Here is a 17,492-nt window from a genome sequence, read left to right as displayed (position 1 = left end):
TGGTAGCAGCGGGGAGCGAACTCGGAGTACCAAACTGATAAACTGGTACGCACCCCACTCGTCCAATGAGAGAGAGAGAGAGAGAGAGAGAGAGAGAGAGAGCCGTGCTCTGACACCTGTAGGAGTTCCCAAGACTGCAAAAAAGGTCTTAATGTGAATAACTCCCATTAAGAATTTTATTCCACTAAACATCCATTTCTTCTTTTACGCTCACTAATTGCTTCACTCTGATGAATCGCCAATCCGTAATGTGAGGATTTTACAAAACATTAACGTTACATTGGTTTTAATGACTTTTGTGCCAATGAAATATCGTAAAATTATTCTTGTGGTGATGATACATCTTACGGTTCTTCTTGGGCCGATATGTCGTCAAATCTTTTGGCAAATGATATATTATAAAATTATCTTTACTGAATAGCAAATCGGGCTCATATTTCACTTGATTCCTCATGCATTTTCTCCAATGAACATTATGAATAGTGATATAATGCTATAATGATAAGATATAATGATATAAGGATTTTATTTCACTTTGTTGTTCATGCAATTATTAGTTCTTTATATTTTCTGGTATAATGTTTAAATGGTTAATGTTTAAATGATTTTCTACGTTATTTTTAAGATATTTTGAGTAAACAGACTTCCTAATACAATGTTAGTATCCTCTTTAACTGAACATTACAAATAGTTACATAATGCTATGGTGATAGATACAATGATATGATTTTATTATACTGTATTCCCATTACAACGTTAGTACCCTATTTAATGAACATTATAAAGAGCGATATAATGCTACGATGATAGATTTACAACGATAAAGATTTTACTATACCGTGTTCCTATTACTGAACATTTTAATCAGTCATATGATATACTGCTATAATGATACTACAATGATATAAAAATGTATTATAACTGTATTTCTATTACAATGTTAGTATCCTGTTTACTGAACATTTTAAACAGTAATAGAACGGTATAATAATTGGTACAATGATATAAAGATTTTATTGTACTGTATTCCCCATTACGATGTCAGTAGCCTCCTTCCTGACATTATAAATAGTGATATAATGCTATGGTGACGGATACAATGATATAAAGATTTTATTATACTGTATATTAGTATCCTCTTTACTGAACATTATAATATATATATAGATATATATATATATATATATATATATATATATATATATATATATATATATATTATATATATAATGTATATATGTATATATATATATATATATATATATATATATATATATATATATATATATAAACATATGTTACAGTCAACATGCGTAATCAGTCATTACGCGTAATGACTAAAACTTTTAGTCATTTCATGTATGGCTGTGACCGATAGCCGTTATGCGTAATGGCTGAAATTTTTTAGTCATTTCACGTAATGGCTGAAATTAAGGGCTTTGTATTACACTAGTTGCCTGACAAGGTTTTAGTCAACACGCGTAATGCTTCAAATTATGTTTAAATTCTCGAATCGCTAGTTATACACCACATTAGGCCGGAACTAAACAATCAAAGTACTTCTTATCCGTTAACTATCTTCAATATTTCCTCCAACGCTTCGTCTCAATCTTCGACACTAAGGCTTCACTCCAGACTTTTCTTCTTTTTCTACCTTACCTCCCTCCTCAGTCCGCCTCCACCTGCCCTCTCCAACACAGTGGTAATACCCCTCCCCCTTTTTTCTGTTTTTACCATATTATTGTAATGTTTTATTTAAATTGCTATCAATTTTTCATACTTAGATTAACGTAATCTATAATAACTTATATTTATCGTATACTATCTGTTGCTTTACTTTTAAAATTTAATAATAATAACTTTTGTCCTCCGGCTTAATTTTCAGAATCTAGACACAAATCTAGACAAAATGACTGAATCATTCGAAGATAAATTCAAAACAGAACTCTATAAGATGCATGAAGTGATCAAAAAAATCTTCATACCGAAAGAGCAATACTTTCAAATTATTGAAAATGTGAAAGCAGCTGCTGCACAAACGACTGCAAAAACTCGTCAGGAGTACTACCCTCTTCAAAAGTAATTTAATTTCTTTCTCCTTTTGATATAAGAAAACAAAAAAAAACAAGAAAAAAATACAATTTTACTTTAATTTGCTATTACTATTTTACTGTAATTGTTGTTTTAATTAATTTCTTTGTTCAGTATGAAGTACTGCAATGCGGAGATGTTGAGAAATTGATCAAAAGAAGAAGCAACCCTGAGCAACAACCAATGTACTATGTCAGCATTGAAGATACGTATGATGTTATCAAACGCGCACATATTGCAACAGGCCACGGTGGTCGTGACCGAATGGTGAAAGAGATTGGTAAGAAGTATGTCAACGTTACACGCGACGCCATAGAGCTGTTTAAATCCTACTGTTATGAATGTCAAAAGAAACATAAACGTCCACGAACGAAAGGAGTCGTAGTTCGTCCTATTCTTACAAACGAATTTGCATCTCGGGCTCAAGTTGATCTTATCGATATGCAATCAATGTCCCAGCATGCATTCAAGTGGATATTGGTGTACCAGGATCACCTCACTAAGTTTGTTATTCTCAGAGCTTTGACTTCCAAGCGCGCTGCAGAAGTTGCTCATAATTTGTTGGATATTTTTCTTTTGATAGGTGCACCCTCCATCCTACAAAGTGACAATGGTACTGAATATACGGCTGAAATAATTACGGAATTGAAACTTTTCTGGCCGAGACTTGTCATGGTACACGGTAAACCTCGTCACCAACAGAGTCAAGGCTCTGTGGAGCGTGCTAATGGAGACATTAAGGATATGTTGGTGGCTTGGATGGGCGATAACGACACCAATGACTGGTCCATTGGCATCACGTTTGTGCAATTTCAAAAGAACTCGAGCTTTCATTCTGGAATAGGTAGGGCACCATACACAGCATACACAGTTGTGATGCCAAAGTGGGTTTAGCTACGTCTTCATTACCACAAGAAATCATCCAGCGCATGCAAACTGAAGATGACTTACTCGCTGCCATCAACGCCGAGCAGCCTATTGATTTACAAGATGATTCTGCAGCAGCTGATGAACAAATACTAGCTAGCGGTGTACCCATCCCAATTGAAGATGACCCTGTTCTTACTGAAGATGAACATCCTGCAAACCTCATCGCTTCACGCATTGACATGATACGAACTGAAAGATCAGCTTCAAGATCCGCTCAGCTACAACAGGCTGAGCGAATGGTGAAACGAAGTCGTCTCGAACTAGCCACCGGAATGCCAGGAGATAATGTCGCCATTCCAATACCTCTTGTTGATCGAGGGCGTGGGGATCCTCGTAATATTCTAGGTGTTATTGTAGATAGAGATCAAAATGACATGTTACAAAATTAGTGTAAAATCTGAATGTTGAAAGCAAGGTTTTCACGCAATCAGTTTGATCTCTGTCCTCAAAAGCTGTTAAAAGAAAGTGATGTAATTGTACACAGGAAGTATCTTTACGCCAAGCTGTAACAAAAGAATCGAAATCTGGTGGCCAAGGTTTTGTTCGTTGCAATTGTGCCGGGAACAGACGTTGTGAAAGTAATCGTTGTAAGTGCTACAAAAGCAAGATAAAATGCTCTAGCCGTTGTCATAGCTGTTTGGACTGCAAAAACAAGTAAACGATATAGAAATGAAAATGCTTCGACTTCTAACAGTTGATTTTAATAAGAAAGTGTTGTGTTAAAAATAATTCGAATGTGAAATTTTTACTGAATTTGTTTGTTTGTTGTTGAATTTGAATATTGTTTGTCAAGTGTACAACGATTGATTTTAAAAAATGAACAAAAAAACATTGCTATTTCTTAATTCTTAAAATTCAGTTTAGTCATTACGTGAAATGCCTGACCCTAAATTTCAGCCATTACGTGAAATGACTAAAAATTTTAGTCGTTACACATAACGGCTAACGGTCACAGCCATTACGTGAAATGACTAAAAGTTTTAGTCATTACGCGTAATGACTGATTACGCATGTTGACTGTAACATATATATATATATATATATATATATATATATATATATATATATATATATATATATATATATATAGATAGAGAGAGAGAGAGAGAGAGAGAGAGAGAGAGAGAGAGAGAGAGAGAGACGGAGAGAGAGAGAGTGATATAATGCTGTAATGTTCAATGCAATGATATAACGATTTTTGATGAGACGAGATTTTCAAGCATTGAAAACACAAATCTCGTTTCGGTCCGCCGTGACGAATATCTTTTTTATCTCCAGAAATGAAAATCGTGACGAGCAAAATAAGTTAACCGGATTTATTTATTTCCTCTCCTGCAATATTTCATCCGGAAGACATATACCGGCGTGCTTGATTCCTTCTTCTTCTTATTTATATATATACCGTATTTGATTCTTTCTTTATATTGATTATGTCCGTGTTTTCCTTCTTTCTTTTAGTATCTGTAAAAGAAAACTGTTGTGCTGACTTTGTCTGTCCGTCTGCCCCCAGACCTCAAAAACTACTGAAGCTGGAGGGCTGCAAATTGGCATTTTTATCATCCACCCTCCAATCATCAAGCATAATAAATTGAAACCCTCTAGCCTCAGTAGTTTTTATTTTATTCAAGGTTAAAGTTAGCCATGATCGTACATCTGGCAGCGCTTTTCTGAGACATGGGACGCACCCTCACTCTACCGCATTTGGTGAGCAACTAGACTCCGTTACCGTAGTTGATGGTTTTGTATAGCATTATACGCTGTACAGAAAACTCCATTTCGGAGCATTTTTACTCGTTTATTAGTTATACTGTTCTGTTTCGTTCTTTCTTTTTATCATTTATTTATTAAAGGGAAGAGTAAATCGGATATCGTTGTCGTTTAAGGCTTCCCTCCTTCACAGTAGGCTTAAAATTATGCAGGATCAAGTGGTTACTTTGAGCTGTCAGGCTTGAAGCTATGTTGATTGATTTCCCTAAAGAGTATTTTGTTATACATTCACTGGAATCCAAAACAAATACGTTCAACGTTTACCAAATAGTAATAAATTAACAAATTAATCATCTATTATTAACCAACACAAATTTTGTAAAACAAGAAATCACATTTTTTTTTCAACTCTTCATCATTTTCTCGTACTGAAATCGGAAACAGATATGTTTGACGTTTACTGAATAAAGTATATAAATTAATCATATCTAACCCACCAGCAGAAATTCTGAAGAAAAGAAAAATTAACTCATTATTTTCTTAGACGTAGAGTCTAATTCTCTGGAATCCGAAACAAATAATATTCAACTTTTACTAGATAAAGTAGGAAATTCGTCATCGTTGATCCACCAGCACAAATTTAGAAAAAGCATTAAATTTTGCCACAACTCTTACTTCTTTCCAAATTAATATGAGGGTAATTTTTGGTGGTTTCAGAACCCCTCCCTTTAGCGGCCCTGAAGTGTTTGCTGAATAGAATTTACAGGTGCTCAACTCTACAGAGGAAGGCTTAGCCTAGTTAGCCTCCTGATTCATCTACTGGTTGATGGTGGTGTCGCCTTTCAGAAGGAATGGATGGACCTTGACGCATATCTATCTCCACATATTGAAATTGTTGAGGACGTCCCCATATGCTTGAAGATGAGCCAAAAGTTAAGCTGAAATCCGTAAAATAACACCAAAAGCCATTGAAACCAGACAAAAAGTGTGAAAACGGTGAGAAAACGAAGTCGAGACCCAAGCCCATAGCTACTTGAAAAAGGCCAAAATTGAGAAGGTATTTTTGGGTATAGGGAATGGAATATAAAATATAGGGCACAGGCTACGCGATAGAACCTACAAACGGGTCATTCAGCGCTGGAAATGGAATTTAGAGCAAGGAGGACGAACACCTCGCAGTTTCGATATAAAACAATTGTCAAGAGAGCAAGGAAAGAAAGATGGAAGAAATAGAATATGAACGGAGACACGGTATAACGAATGAAAAGGGTTGCAGCTAGGGGCCGAAGGGATGCTGCAAAGAGCCTCAAGTAATGCCTACGGTGCATCGTGTCAGGTGCACTGATGGCACTACCCCTTTTCGGGAAGTGTTGGGTATACAAATCACAAGACAATATGCACATTTATATGGTAACTAGGTCATTAAAGGTAAAAAAAAAATCACGGAATTCATGTATGGTAGAAAATGTGACGCCCCACAAATATATTATACGCTCTTGAAGTAATTAAATGCTTGATTTTACACCAAAGATTCACGAAATAATAAGAAATTGCACCAATTCGGGTATTCATAATTGCTGAATTACGCTGTCACAGATTAATATTTATCAGTGGACTCAGTCATATAGTAAATCAAAAGAATATATCTTCTTACACAATGATAAGTGGTATGAGGTTTAATCTTGTGGGTCACTTAATACAAGATAGGTTCTAAAGGTGAGTTTACACTAGGGTTCACCGCACGCTGCATACATAGGACTTATCACCAACGCCTCCCAAATTCTTGTTAGCCCCGCCTACTGGACTACTCATTAGGGTGAGCTAGTGGTGTGGATGGCGTGAGTCTTGATGAGCAGTCCAGTAGGCGGGGCTAACAAGAATTTGGGAGGAGTTGGTGATGAGTCTTATGTATGCAGCGTGCGGTGAAGCCTAGTGTAAACTCACCATTACAATGAAGTTTTCTTTGGCGGACTCCGTCCGTGGTGATGGGTGATACCAATATTAGCATCTGTTAAGATTATTTCATGCGTTTATTTTTGTGAGATGTCAAATTTTCTCTTTTAGCCGATTTCCGTGACCATTTGACCTCTCATGTCCTAATAATCATTTAAATTCAAATGTTTTATTCTAACGTATAGAGGACGTAAATAATAAGCATTCCAAGGGGAGAATTTGCTATTCTGTTATCTACATAACTAATGATATAATATAAAAGTTATATATTTATGGCATTTATCAATACCATTCAGTTCAGCTACTGACGTCATTCAGAGTTGATTTACCGAGGCGTCATTCGCCTCCATAGGGATGGGATAGGCCGGGATGGGTGTGTGTGGTTTGTTGGTAGTGCCGTCAGTGGTCCTCATCCGGTGCACTGTAGGCATTACTTAAGGGTCCTTACATCGTCCCTTCGGCACCTTAGCTGCAACTTCTATCATGCATTTTACTCTACCTTCGTTCATATTCTCTTTCGTTCATTTTACTTTCCACCCACTCCTAACAATTGTTTCATAGTGCAACTGCGATGTTTTCTTTCTGTTAAAACTTTTATACTCTTAATTTCGGTTTCAACGCTGAATGACCTCATAGGTCCAAGCGATTGGCCTTTTGCTTAAATTCCATGCGCCATACCGTCACTTGGTCTAGTCAGCTGATATGAATTATAATTCAAACACTTCTGAAGTTCACCGGTTGCCTCCCCACCCCCCACCCCTCTATGAATTGACAGATCTTGCATAAGGATGCACGCCCCTATGGCCTCAGTTGGGTGGGCGTTGCACTGGGAGGGACTACACTACTTAATTTCTCGAAGAACATAATTTCAATTGAACTTTTTAAAAAGTTTGTTATTCAAGTTCCCTCATCAGTGATAAAAAGATGAATATTTTATCCACTACAAACAGGAAATATGATGAATAAACTGTTAATCGCGCATTTTTAATTCATAATATGAAAACGCGAAGTATTCCAATTTACAACACAAACGGTCTTTAATCCTCATTTTCCACATTTTCACAAGATAATGAGAACAGTGTCATTCACTATGTTAGGGAGGATTTGTGAAGGAGTCTCTGTTCAAGTAACACCCAAGTAAATAATGAAATGATGAAGACAAAATAAGCGACACATTATTTTTGAAATATAACATGAGTGTTTTTCTATTTCGGTAAATCGCAGTTATTACAAGACTCGGGTTTAAAATACGCAATAAAAACACTCTCTATTCTCTCTCTCTCTCTCTCTCTCTCTCTCTCTCGTTCTCTCTCTCTCTCTCTCTCTCTCCTCTATATATATAATAATATATATCTATATATATATCTATATATATTTATATATTTATACATATATATCTATATATATATTAGGAGCGAGAGAGAGAAAGGAGAGAGAGAGAGAGAAGACAGAGATAGCTTTGTCTCCTGAGGTTTCTATTATTCTAAGGTCAAAGTGGAATGCAGCCGTAACGTGTATCATGGCTTGTGGGGAGAGAGAGAGAGAGAGAGAGAGAGAGAGAGAGAATCTTTGCCAAGTAATATTTTAGAAGTTGGTGAAATATATTCGACATAAGAACATCTTTCATTTATATCAGTTTCATTCTTTGCTCATTTTATCGTTTATAAGTCGAAAATGGTTTATGAAAAAATAATTACGTAACTGGTATTTTTATAGATGTTAATTCTCTCTTGCGTCATTTAGAAGTGTTCTATTTTGATGATTATATTTTGCTAATCTCTTTCTTTCGTCAGATGTGATCTCGCATTTTTCTCTACTTTATCTACTCTGCTAAATCATAACATATTTAGACATGAAATATAATAACAACCTTTATAAACAGTAGCAAAGAGAAAGGAGGAGCGAAAATTCAAATAATACGAAGTCGGAATAAAAGAGATTCAGTGCCACAATGCATTCGAGAAATGGAAGTATTATGTCAGGCAGTGTGGAAGTAGTGCGTCATTTGGCCTGATAATCCTCCAGAGATACAGCTTCGTAACCTAACTGGAGACTCTGAAGGGTTTCCATTTGAATGGAACTTCAATAAAATACTTTTTATGAGGCGAGTGACACCGAAATTTTCCCTTTTCCCTTGACTTGTCTCAATGACGGAGGGAAATGTAGACTTTCAGATGTTTTCTTGAAGAAGTTACTAAGCGCTGTTGCCACCAGATAAGCCTCTCTCCTTCTTTACGAAGTTTCGTGGGATCTTAGGCAAAGTTTGTTGTCATATGGCATTAGTATGTAGATAAGTATCCTGTGTTAGGAATGGATAGTTTATATTTACACAAAGTGTGTATGTGTGTATTTTTTGACAACAGGTAAACCTTTTGCCTCCTTGAATAAACTTCCTGAATCATCGATAAAGCTTGTTTTTCGAGATAGCAATGGTTTGAAAAAATCTTGTGAAAAGTGTGACTGGTTATGTTGTTTTCGTGTCAAAAAAACTCGTTATTATAATCATTGCAACGTGACCTACAGTTTCATAGCTTTCTGTAAGAGAAAACTATTGAGGTGGCTATTTGTCTGTCCGTCCGCACTGTTTGTGTCCGCCCTCTGATCTTCAAAAACTACTAAGGCTAGAGGGCTGCAAATTGGTATGTTGATTATCCACTCATCAATTATCAAACATACCAAATTGCTGCCATCTAGCCTCAATAGTTTTCATTTTATTTAAGCTTAAGGTTAACCATGATCTTGCGTCATGCAACGAAATAGGACAGGTCACCACTGGCCTGGCTGAAAGTTTCATGGACCAAGGCTCATACAGCATCTGTACAAAAACTCGATCTGCGCCAAGGAAACTTCGGTGCATTTTTTACTTTTTTTTATTCAGATGACATGATGCTTCTGTTGTTAACAGGTTATGTGACTGTATTTTCAATATGGTGCGCTAGATAAGAAAACGTGGAAGATGTGAATAAAATAATACTGACAAGGTTTGAACATCCATGGGACATAAGACTATAAATAATAGAGTATAAATATTCTAGGTCGTGAGAACCAAATGTCAAACTGCTGTTGTATATTGGGAGATGAAAATTGAACAAAAGGAGAAACACACAATATCAATATCTTGAGAAAACCCAAATGAGAAAGCACACTCCGAAGATGATCAGCAAAATGTTGAACATCACAGAGGGAAATACCAGTGAGGAGTCATTAAAAGTAAGGCTTATCAGGAGAGAAAAGTCTCTGGTAGAGACATGTTCTGTAATCGTCACTTTGAGAAACGATACTGATCCCTCCCATAGCACAGAAATAGCCCAATCAATTAGTCTTTTTGATTAATTCGCGAAACGCTCAACAAACGTCAAGGAAACAATGCTTGATGGCGGTTATTAAAAAGGCCTGTTGGGTGACATGCTATAGTTGACAAGCTTTTAAATTTGCTGTAGTTTCGGTGACGAAACAATTAATAATGAAAAAAATAAGACGAAACAAATAATAACAAAGTATTCACGGAAGGACATCGAAAGTTCATCACTTAAAGGAGATCGTCCGATGAAGGATCTTGAAATTCCTTTCGATAGTTTCTCCCAATAGTGAGACAGAGACTTTAGTAATAACTCTCTCTCTCTCTCTCTCTCTCTCTCTCTCTCTCTCTCTCTCTCGTGGATTCTTTTAACATAAACCTCCACGCTCTTCGTGGTTTCTCTTGTGCAGAAACGTGATAGCAGCCACCCAAACCAGCATCAGTGTAAGTAAGCAATAAATGACGCTCATACGCACACATGTAAGTATGTATCGCCGGTTTTCTTTACGTACAGAATTCAGGTCTCACTGAAAGTGCTCGAATAGTAATAGAAGATGAAATGGCTGTTTGTTTGGTGGCAAGGAGGGGCGTATCCATTTGCATAGAGAATATTTGTTCGTATAAACAGTGTGCATATGCGCCGCCTCTCGTGTTTATCTTTAGGAAACCGGTACAAGATCTTAGATGGTGGAAGGTTACAGAGGAAGGTCGAATTATTATTATTATTATTATTATTATTATTATTATTATTATTATTATTATTACAGATTTATTAAATTCAATGGCGATAATGCTTTTCATACTTTCTTGATGAATCAGTGTTATTTTCTTTCATTATTAGTTCAGTCACTTTGTTATGGTAGAAGCAACATGCGAATAGTTCTCAGTTATTTGTTGGCTTTAAGAAAACAAAGAAATATTCTATACTGTCGCTGTATTTCTTGTACACACTAAGGCAATTATTAGCATAAAATTACTGGATAATTCAAGTCATGGCAATGAAAAGATATACGGTATTTGAAAGGTTACCATTTTCATTAGAGCGCGGCTTAAATATGGCTTCCTTTTTAGTTATTATTGCTGTTATTGTTACTTTCACGCTTCAGTGACAGTGGTTCCAGAATGTGATTCCCTTTCACTGGAATAATATTGCTAGGCGCGGGCTCTGTTCCATGGGTATTATTCTAATTATTATTATTATGAATGCTAATAAAATACCCTACCTTCTATTGTTGACGACCTAATAATAATGGAACGCGAAACATACCAGTAGCTATACAACAGCGTAATATTCCTTTTCGAGAATATTTCTGCCTAGGTAAAATTCTCACCCAACATCGTATCTACAGTAGTATTCATCTTTCTCTCCTTGGCAGCTCTATGCCCTAGATCTAGGTATCCCCATATTGGAAAAAAAGAAGGAAATAAAAATACCTTGAAAGGGAATTATAATGGGAACGTAAGAAAAACAATGGGGGGGAGTTGGAAGGGAATTATTAGAGAGACTTAGTGGAAAGCTGGTGAGGGATTAAGTTTCCTTCGAAGTTTCGTAGGAAGAAAATCTCGAGGGGGGAAAATTTCTATTTCTTTTCCAGGTAGCTTGATCCTGCCTGTAATTAGAACTGTAATTGTTGCGGTTACACTTGAGGTGCACTGGGTAAGAAAGGGAGGTAAAGAATCATATGGCCTTTATCCTGAAATTTTTATTTCATATATATATATATATATATATATATATATATATATATATATATATATATATATATATTATATATATATATATATATATATGATATATATAATATATATATACATATATATATATATTGTTAGGAACAATCGTTTACCAATTGTTCCCTTGGTGGATTGTTGCCTCCTTTGTTTTTGTTTTTTAATTGCTGGCGAGTTGACGTCTGGTGGATGGCGGTCAAACTTCGTCAGTCAGGTCCTGGAGGGGAGAACAACCAGTCAGGTTCAGAGAGGCAGTCTTGGCAGCAGAGCAGCGGAGAGTATCCTGAGGACGCGTTGGTAGTTTTATCAACCTTGTCGTGAACATCCAGTGGTCGAGGAGGACCTTCATACTGCATCTGAGGACGAGATGGTTGTTGTGTCAACTCTGTCTTGATCGTCCAGCATTCGAGGAAGATGTCCATATTGTTTCCAAGGACGAGGTGGTTGCCGTATCGGCTCTGTCTTGATCGTCCGGCATTGGACTGTTGACCTCATCGTTTGAAGAAGTGTTCCCGTTTTGCTCTGACTCGTTATGCCGCTTCAGTATTAATTTTAATTATTCTTTATGCTGCTTATTTCTATTTATTATATTTAAAGATTGTTATTGCCCTTATACAGCCTATTTTGTGATTATTCTTTTTATTGTTTTAGATTGTGATTTTTCATGGCTTTGTTATTGAAGGGTGGATTTTATTGTTTTCTTTCGACTGGTTTTAAATATTATTATTGTTAGTTTATAGTTTTTTTTTTTGTTTTTTTGCCACCCAGAACCTTGACTCACTTGTACATTTTGTATAATAAGAAAAATTAATTTTAAGGTAACTTTTTAGTTTTGTTATGCTCCTCCCTCCTTTGTTTGTCCACCTGTCGTCAGTCATTACAGCCCAATTGCTTATTATTTTTAAGAACCTGTCGATCTCGAGAGTCGAGATCGTAATATATATATATATATATATATATATATATTATATTATATATATATATATATATATATATATATATATATATATATATATATATATATCTATATATATATATATATATATATATATGTGAGTGTGTGTGTGTGTGTGTGTGTGTGTGTATAATATATATATATATATATATATATATATATATATATATATATATATATATATATATATATATATATATATATATATATATATATATATATATATATATATATATATATCGAGCTACAAATGTCCTTAATATCTAATCCGCTCTACCTCGGAATTAATATATTTTCATATATGTTTAACTGAAAGGGAATTTTTAAGGTGATAAGAGATTTGCCGGCTGACGGGCGCGAACCATCAACACCTTCAAATCCAGGACGACAGTGAAGCCTTATCGCCTGAAAGATTCCCCTTCAGTTAAACATATGAAAATATATTAATTCCGAGGTAGAGCGAATTACATATTAAAGGACATTTGTAGCTCGATAGGAGGTTTTACATGAATCACGGTAATGTGACATGACTATATTATATATATATGTATATATATATATATATATATATATATATATATATATATATATATATATATATATATATATATATATATATATATATATATACACACAAAACTCCGCCTTATTTGCATCCAGAAGTAAAAATTTACCACTTTCACCTCAACTTACTTACCCACGGTTACTTATTTTACTGAAGTCTTAAAATAAGCTAGTAGAATACTCCTCTCTTTCTCTCTCTCTCTCCAATAGCCATATGAACATTTACCTCTCTTTCTTACTCGGTGCACCTCAAGTAATACCGCGTAACAGCGACAATTACAGTTCTAATTACAGGCAGGATCAAGCTACGTGGAAAAGAAATAGGAATTTTTCCCCCTCGAGATTTCCTTCCCACGATACTTCGGAGGAAACTTCATCCCTCACCAGAATTCCACCAAGCCTCCCTAATAATTCCTTCCCAAACCCCCTTTTTTCCATTTTGTTCCCATAATAATTCCCTTTCACGGTTTTTTTTGTTATTTCCTTCTTTTTTCCAATATGGGGATACCTTGATTTAGGGCATAGAGCTGCCTACGGAGAGGGAAACGGAATATTATTGTAGGTACGATCGTGGGTGAGAATTTTCGCTCAGCAGGAATATTCCTGAAAAGGAATATTGCGCCGTAATACAGATACTGGTATGTTTCGCGTTCAGCTGAAGGAAATTGTGAAAAGGTGTGTGGCTCCATGAGGAAAATATTACACAGATGTTGTTAATCATTATTATTAGGTCGTCAAAATAGAAGGTAGGGTATTTTATTAGCATTCTAATAATATGATAATAATACCCATGAATAGAGCCCGTTGCCTAGCAGTATCATCCTAGTGAAAGGAATCACATTCTGGAACCACTGTCTCCAAGGGAATGACGCGTGAATGTAACAATAATAATAATAATAATAATAATAATAATAATAATAATAATAATAATAATAATAATAATAATAATAATAATAACAACAACAACAATAATAATAAAGTCATATTTAAGCCGCGCTCTAATGAAAATGGTAAACCTTCAAATAGCGTTTATTTTTTCATCACCATGACTTGATTTATCCAGTAATTATCCTAAAAGTTGCCTTAGTGTGTACAATAAATACACTGACAACATAAAAGACTTCTTTGTTTGCATGAAGCAATAATTCTTCAAGGTGAATTCCACGCACAACTTGACCGACTAATTAAAGGACCGCACAGTGGGCCAGGAGGTGGACAAAACCAAAAAAATTATTGTCTAGTTTTATCAAAATTATATAGAACACGTAAATTAGAATAATTTTTAGCAAGGGAACCGCATATCATATAATTATTTAAGGAATATGGGTTAGACTGGCGCTATGGTTTTTAGACGCAATCGGCTAAGTACATTCTCTCCCAGTATGCTAGTGATTAGTCTACATCAGAATTGTGTGCATGTAGCATCTGTGATATTAGGTCTGTGTTTCATTAGTTTATAAGAGAGTTTCAGCAAGTTTACTACGTGTTATTTCTGTGACTAAACATTTCAAATATTGTGTAAAAAATGCAATTAATCCATGTTATATTGATATATACAAAAGTTCAAATATTTTTTATTTAACAAATACATGTATGCGGCAATTTTTCGCTTGCATTTGCTTTGTATGGATTTTATTATACTAGAACTTGTGTAGAAAGTGAAAATATATATATTTTTTTTTTGCACCAATTTGCACTACGAGCTTTTGTGGGCAATAATAACCGAAGAGCTACCTCCCCTATCATGGCGCCATTCAACCAGCGAGTCAGTTACCTTCATCTTAATACTACATGTTGTTTTCAAAAGGTTTGTGGCAAATCCCAGCCTAAAAAGTTGAAGGGGATTGGGTGCTATAAGTTTTGGATTTTAAGGTTGTTCAAAGGATTTCCTTGTTTTTGGGCGGGAAAATATCTAGAACTGTAAATTAGGAAAGACATGGAGCCATGCATAAGGAAATCTTTACTGCTTATACTACAATTACTAATTTGCAATAGAGGTCATCAGTCGGTCAAGACAAAGCACTTAAAAGCCAACCTTGTTGTTCTGAGATCGATCCCAGCTGGTTCCGTTGAAGAGGTTGAGAAGTGTTTTCTGGCGCTGGAAATTCACTTCTCGTTACTCATCCATAAATGAAATTCTCAAATGAAACTAAAAATGAGCCTATAAGAATGCTCAGGCCTTTATGTTTGAAAGTGATTTTAGAGTAGTAGCTTATTTATATAAGAGGGGATGAAGCACTTCAGTCTATTTCAGTTAGTCGTACGAGTCATATTATAAGAATGTTTTATTTTATAAGTTTCTTTTATTTTCTATTACATTGTAAGCGAATCTTGTTAAATATCTTTTTTTTTTGTCAGATTAATAATTTGAGATATCCCAAAATTGGTTCAGCAGTGATCATTACTTACTGTGATCTTTTTGAAGAACTTCATAAGGGTAACAAAAGTAAAACGATGAAAAATCCTAATGGCCAAATGTCAAAATACTGTTGACTTTGTTTTCAGTGTAATAAATGACTGAAATTAAATCGGAGTCAGTATCTGTTCATTTTCTCAAATACTTTAAACCTAAATGGGTAACTGTATAACGGAGCAAGATTAAATTTACAAAGAAATATGCTGATTGGTTGAATAACATCGCATATGAGCGGAAAGAAAGTGCTCATTCAGGCCCCGGTCATCCTAATAGGACCTTTTCCAGTGAAAAAACATAAAAGCGTAAATCAGAAAACAGTTACTTCTTACTTCGCTGGGAAGAATCTTTTATGCTACATATAAGAATTTAAAAAACAACAATGTGCAAAAATTAGCTGAAAAGCTTCAAATATATCATTGAAAACTACTGTTGGTAACAAAAATGAATACTCTCCCGAAGAAGCATTGGCTCAGGTAATATTTAATTGTTCACAAAGTGAGAGATGTTATCAACTCCTAAGGTCTGGAGCTACTGAAAGCAATAGCAAACTTTATCCAGCCTATAATTTAATCCGGGAAGCGAAAGAAGCGTGCTTGCCAATACCTGCTTCTAAATGGAGAATTTCAGATTATAATGCAGAAATAGATTTCCAAGGTTTGCTTGATCACACAGTTAAAAGAATTATGAAAATCGCCGATTTGAGAAGCTGGAAACTTAGCAGTTGATATGCTATACCTGGACTGTAAAGTTGGTTTTGATGGAACATCTGGACAAAGAATTTACAAGCAAAGCCTCTCGGCTAATGTTGAAAGCCATCTTGCGTCAAACAAAAATAGTCTATTTATGGTACTATGTCTGGCACTGAACTATATTTCGAAATATAGTTTCAGTTGCCAGACATACGTTAGAGTTAGGGCATGTAATTGACTGGGAAGGAGCGAGAGTAATTTACAAAGATAATAACGCAAGTAGACGCAGAGTAGTTGAAGGGGCTCTTATTAATATTTTAAACGTGTTTGATTTTAACAAATCATTTACCCAAGAGGATGCTTTTTTAAATTATTTGGTTCTTAAAACTGTAAATATCAGAACAGACGTTGTTTGCACCACTCCTACTGCCCAGGTTGTCTCTCTTTCTCCTGCCCAGGCATTGGAAGGAAGAACCCCCATTGCAGGTGCCGATGCAGAAGATTTGGACGAGGGAACAGCCGAACACACAGAGAGGTAGTTCAACACGACGATCGCTCGTCTTTTGCCAGACATTTGAACGAGGGAATAACATAATTAAGAGAGTTTGTTTTGGTGGTTATCTCCCTTGGAGACGTTTCCAGAGTCCTGCCTGTCCTTCGTAACTTTTTTGTATATAATTTTTGAAAAGGAAAAATCAGTACGGCTGATGAGGTCTACTGATCAAGTAGACGAAAGCTCCCGTTTTTTATGTATTTTTAATACACATTTTACATAATTGTGGACTTTGATTACATATAATATATATATATATAGATAATATATATATATATATATATATATATATATGATTATATATATATATATATAGGTATATTATATATATATATATATGAAATATATTATATATATATGTATATATATATATATATTTACATATCTATATATATATCAATATAATATATATAATATGTATTATATATATATATATATATATATATATATATATATATAATATATATATTAGATATATATATATATATATTCGATTCGGGGGACGCAATTATTATCAATTAAAAAATTCCCCTTCGGTACATATGAAAATATATCATTTGGGAGGTAAAGTGAATTTAGATATTAAAGGACATTTGTAGCTTGAA

General features: G+C 34.8%; 1 protein-coding gene across 1 annotated transcript; it reads left to right on the top strand.

Annotated features, from left to right (window-relative positions):
• Window positions 1-2,355: 2,355 nt before the first annotated feature.
• On the top strand, window positions 2,356-2,985 carry LOC135198867 (KRAB-A domain-containing protein 2-like). The gene has a single exon (XM_064226839.1). The coding sequence runs from the start codon at window positions 2,356-2,358 to the stop codon at window positions 2,983-2,985; it is 630 nt and encodes a 209-aa protein (XP_064082909.1).
• The last annotated feature ends 14,507 nt before the right edge of the window (window positions 2,986-17,492 follow it).

This window comes from Macrobrachium nipponense, chromosome 22 (genome assembly GCF_015104395.2).
Source record: "Macrobrachium nipponense isolate FS-2020 chromosome 22, ASM1510439v2, whole genome shotgun sequence".
Taxonomy (NCBI): domain Eukaryota; kingdom Metazoa; phylum Arthropoda; class Malacostraca; order Decapoda; family Palaemonidae; genus Macrobrachium; species Macrobrachium nipponense.
Note: the sequence above shows the minus strand (reverse complement) of the source record. Positions and strands in the feature narration are given on the sequence as shown.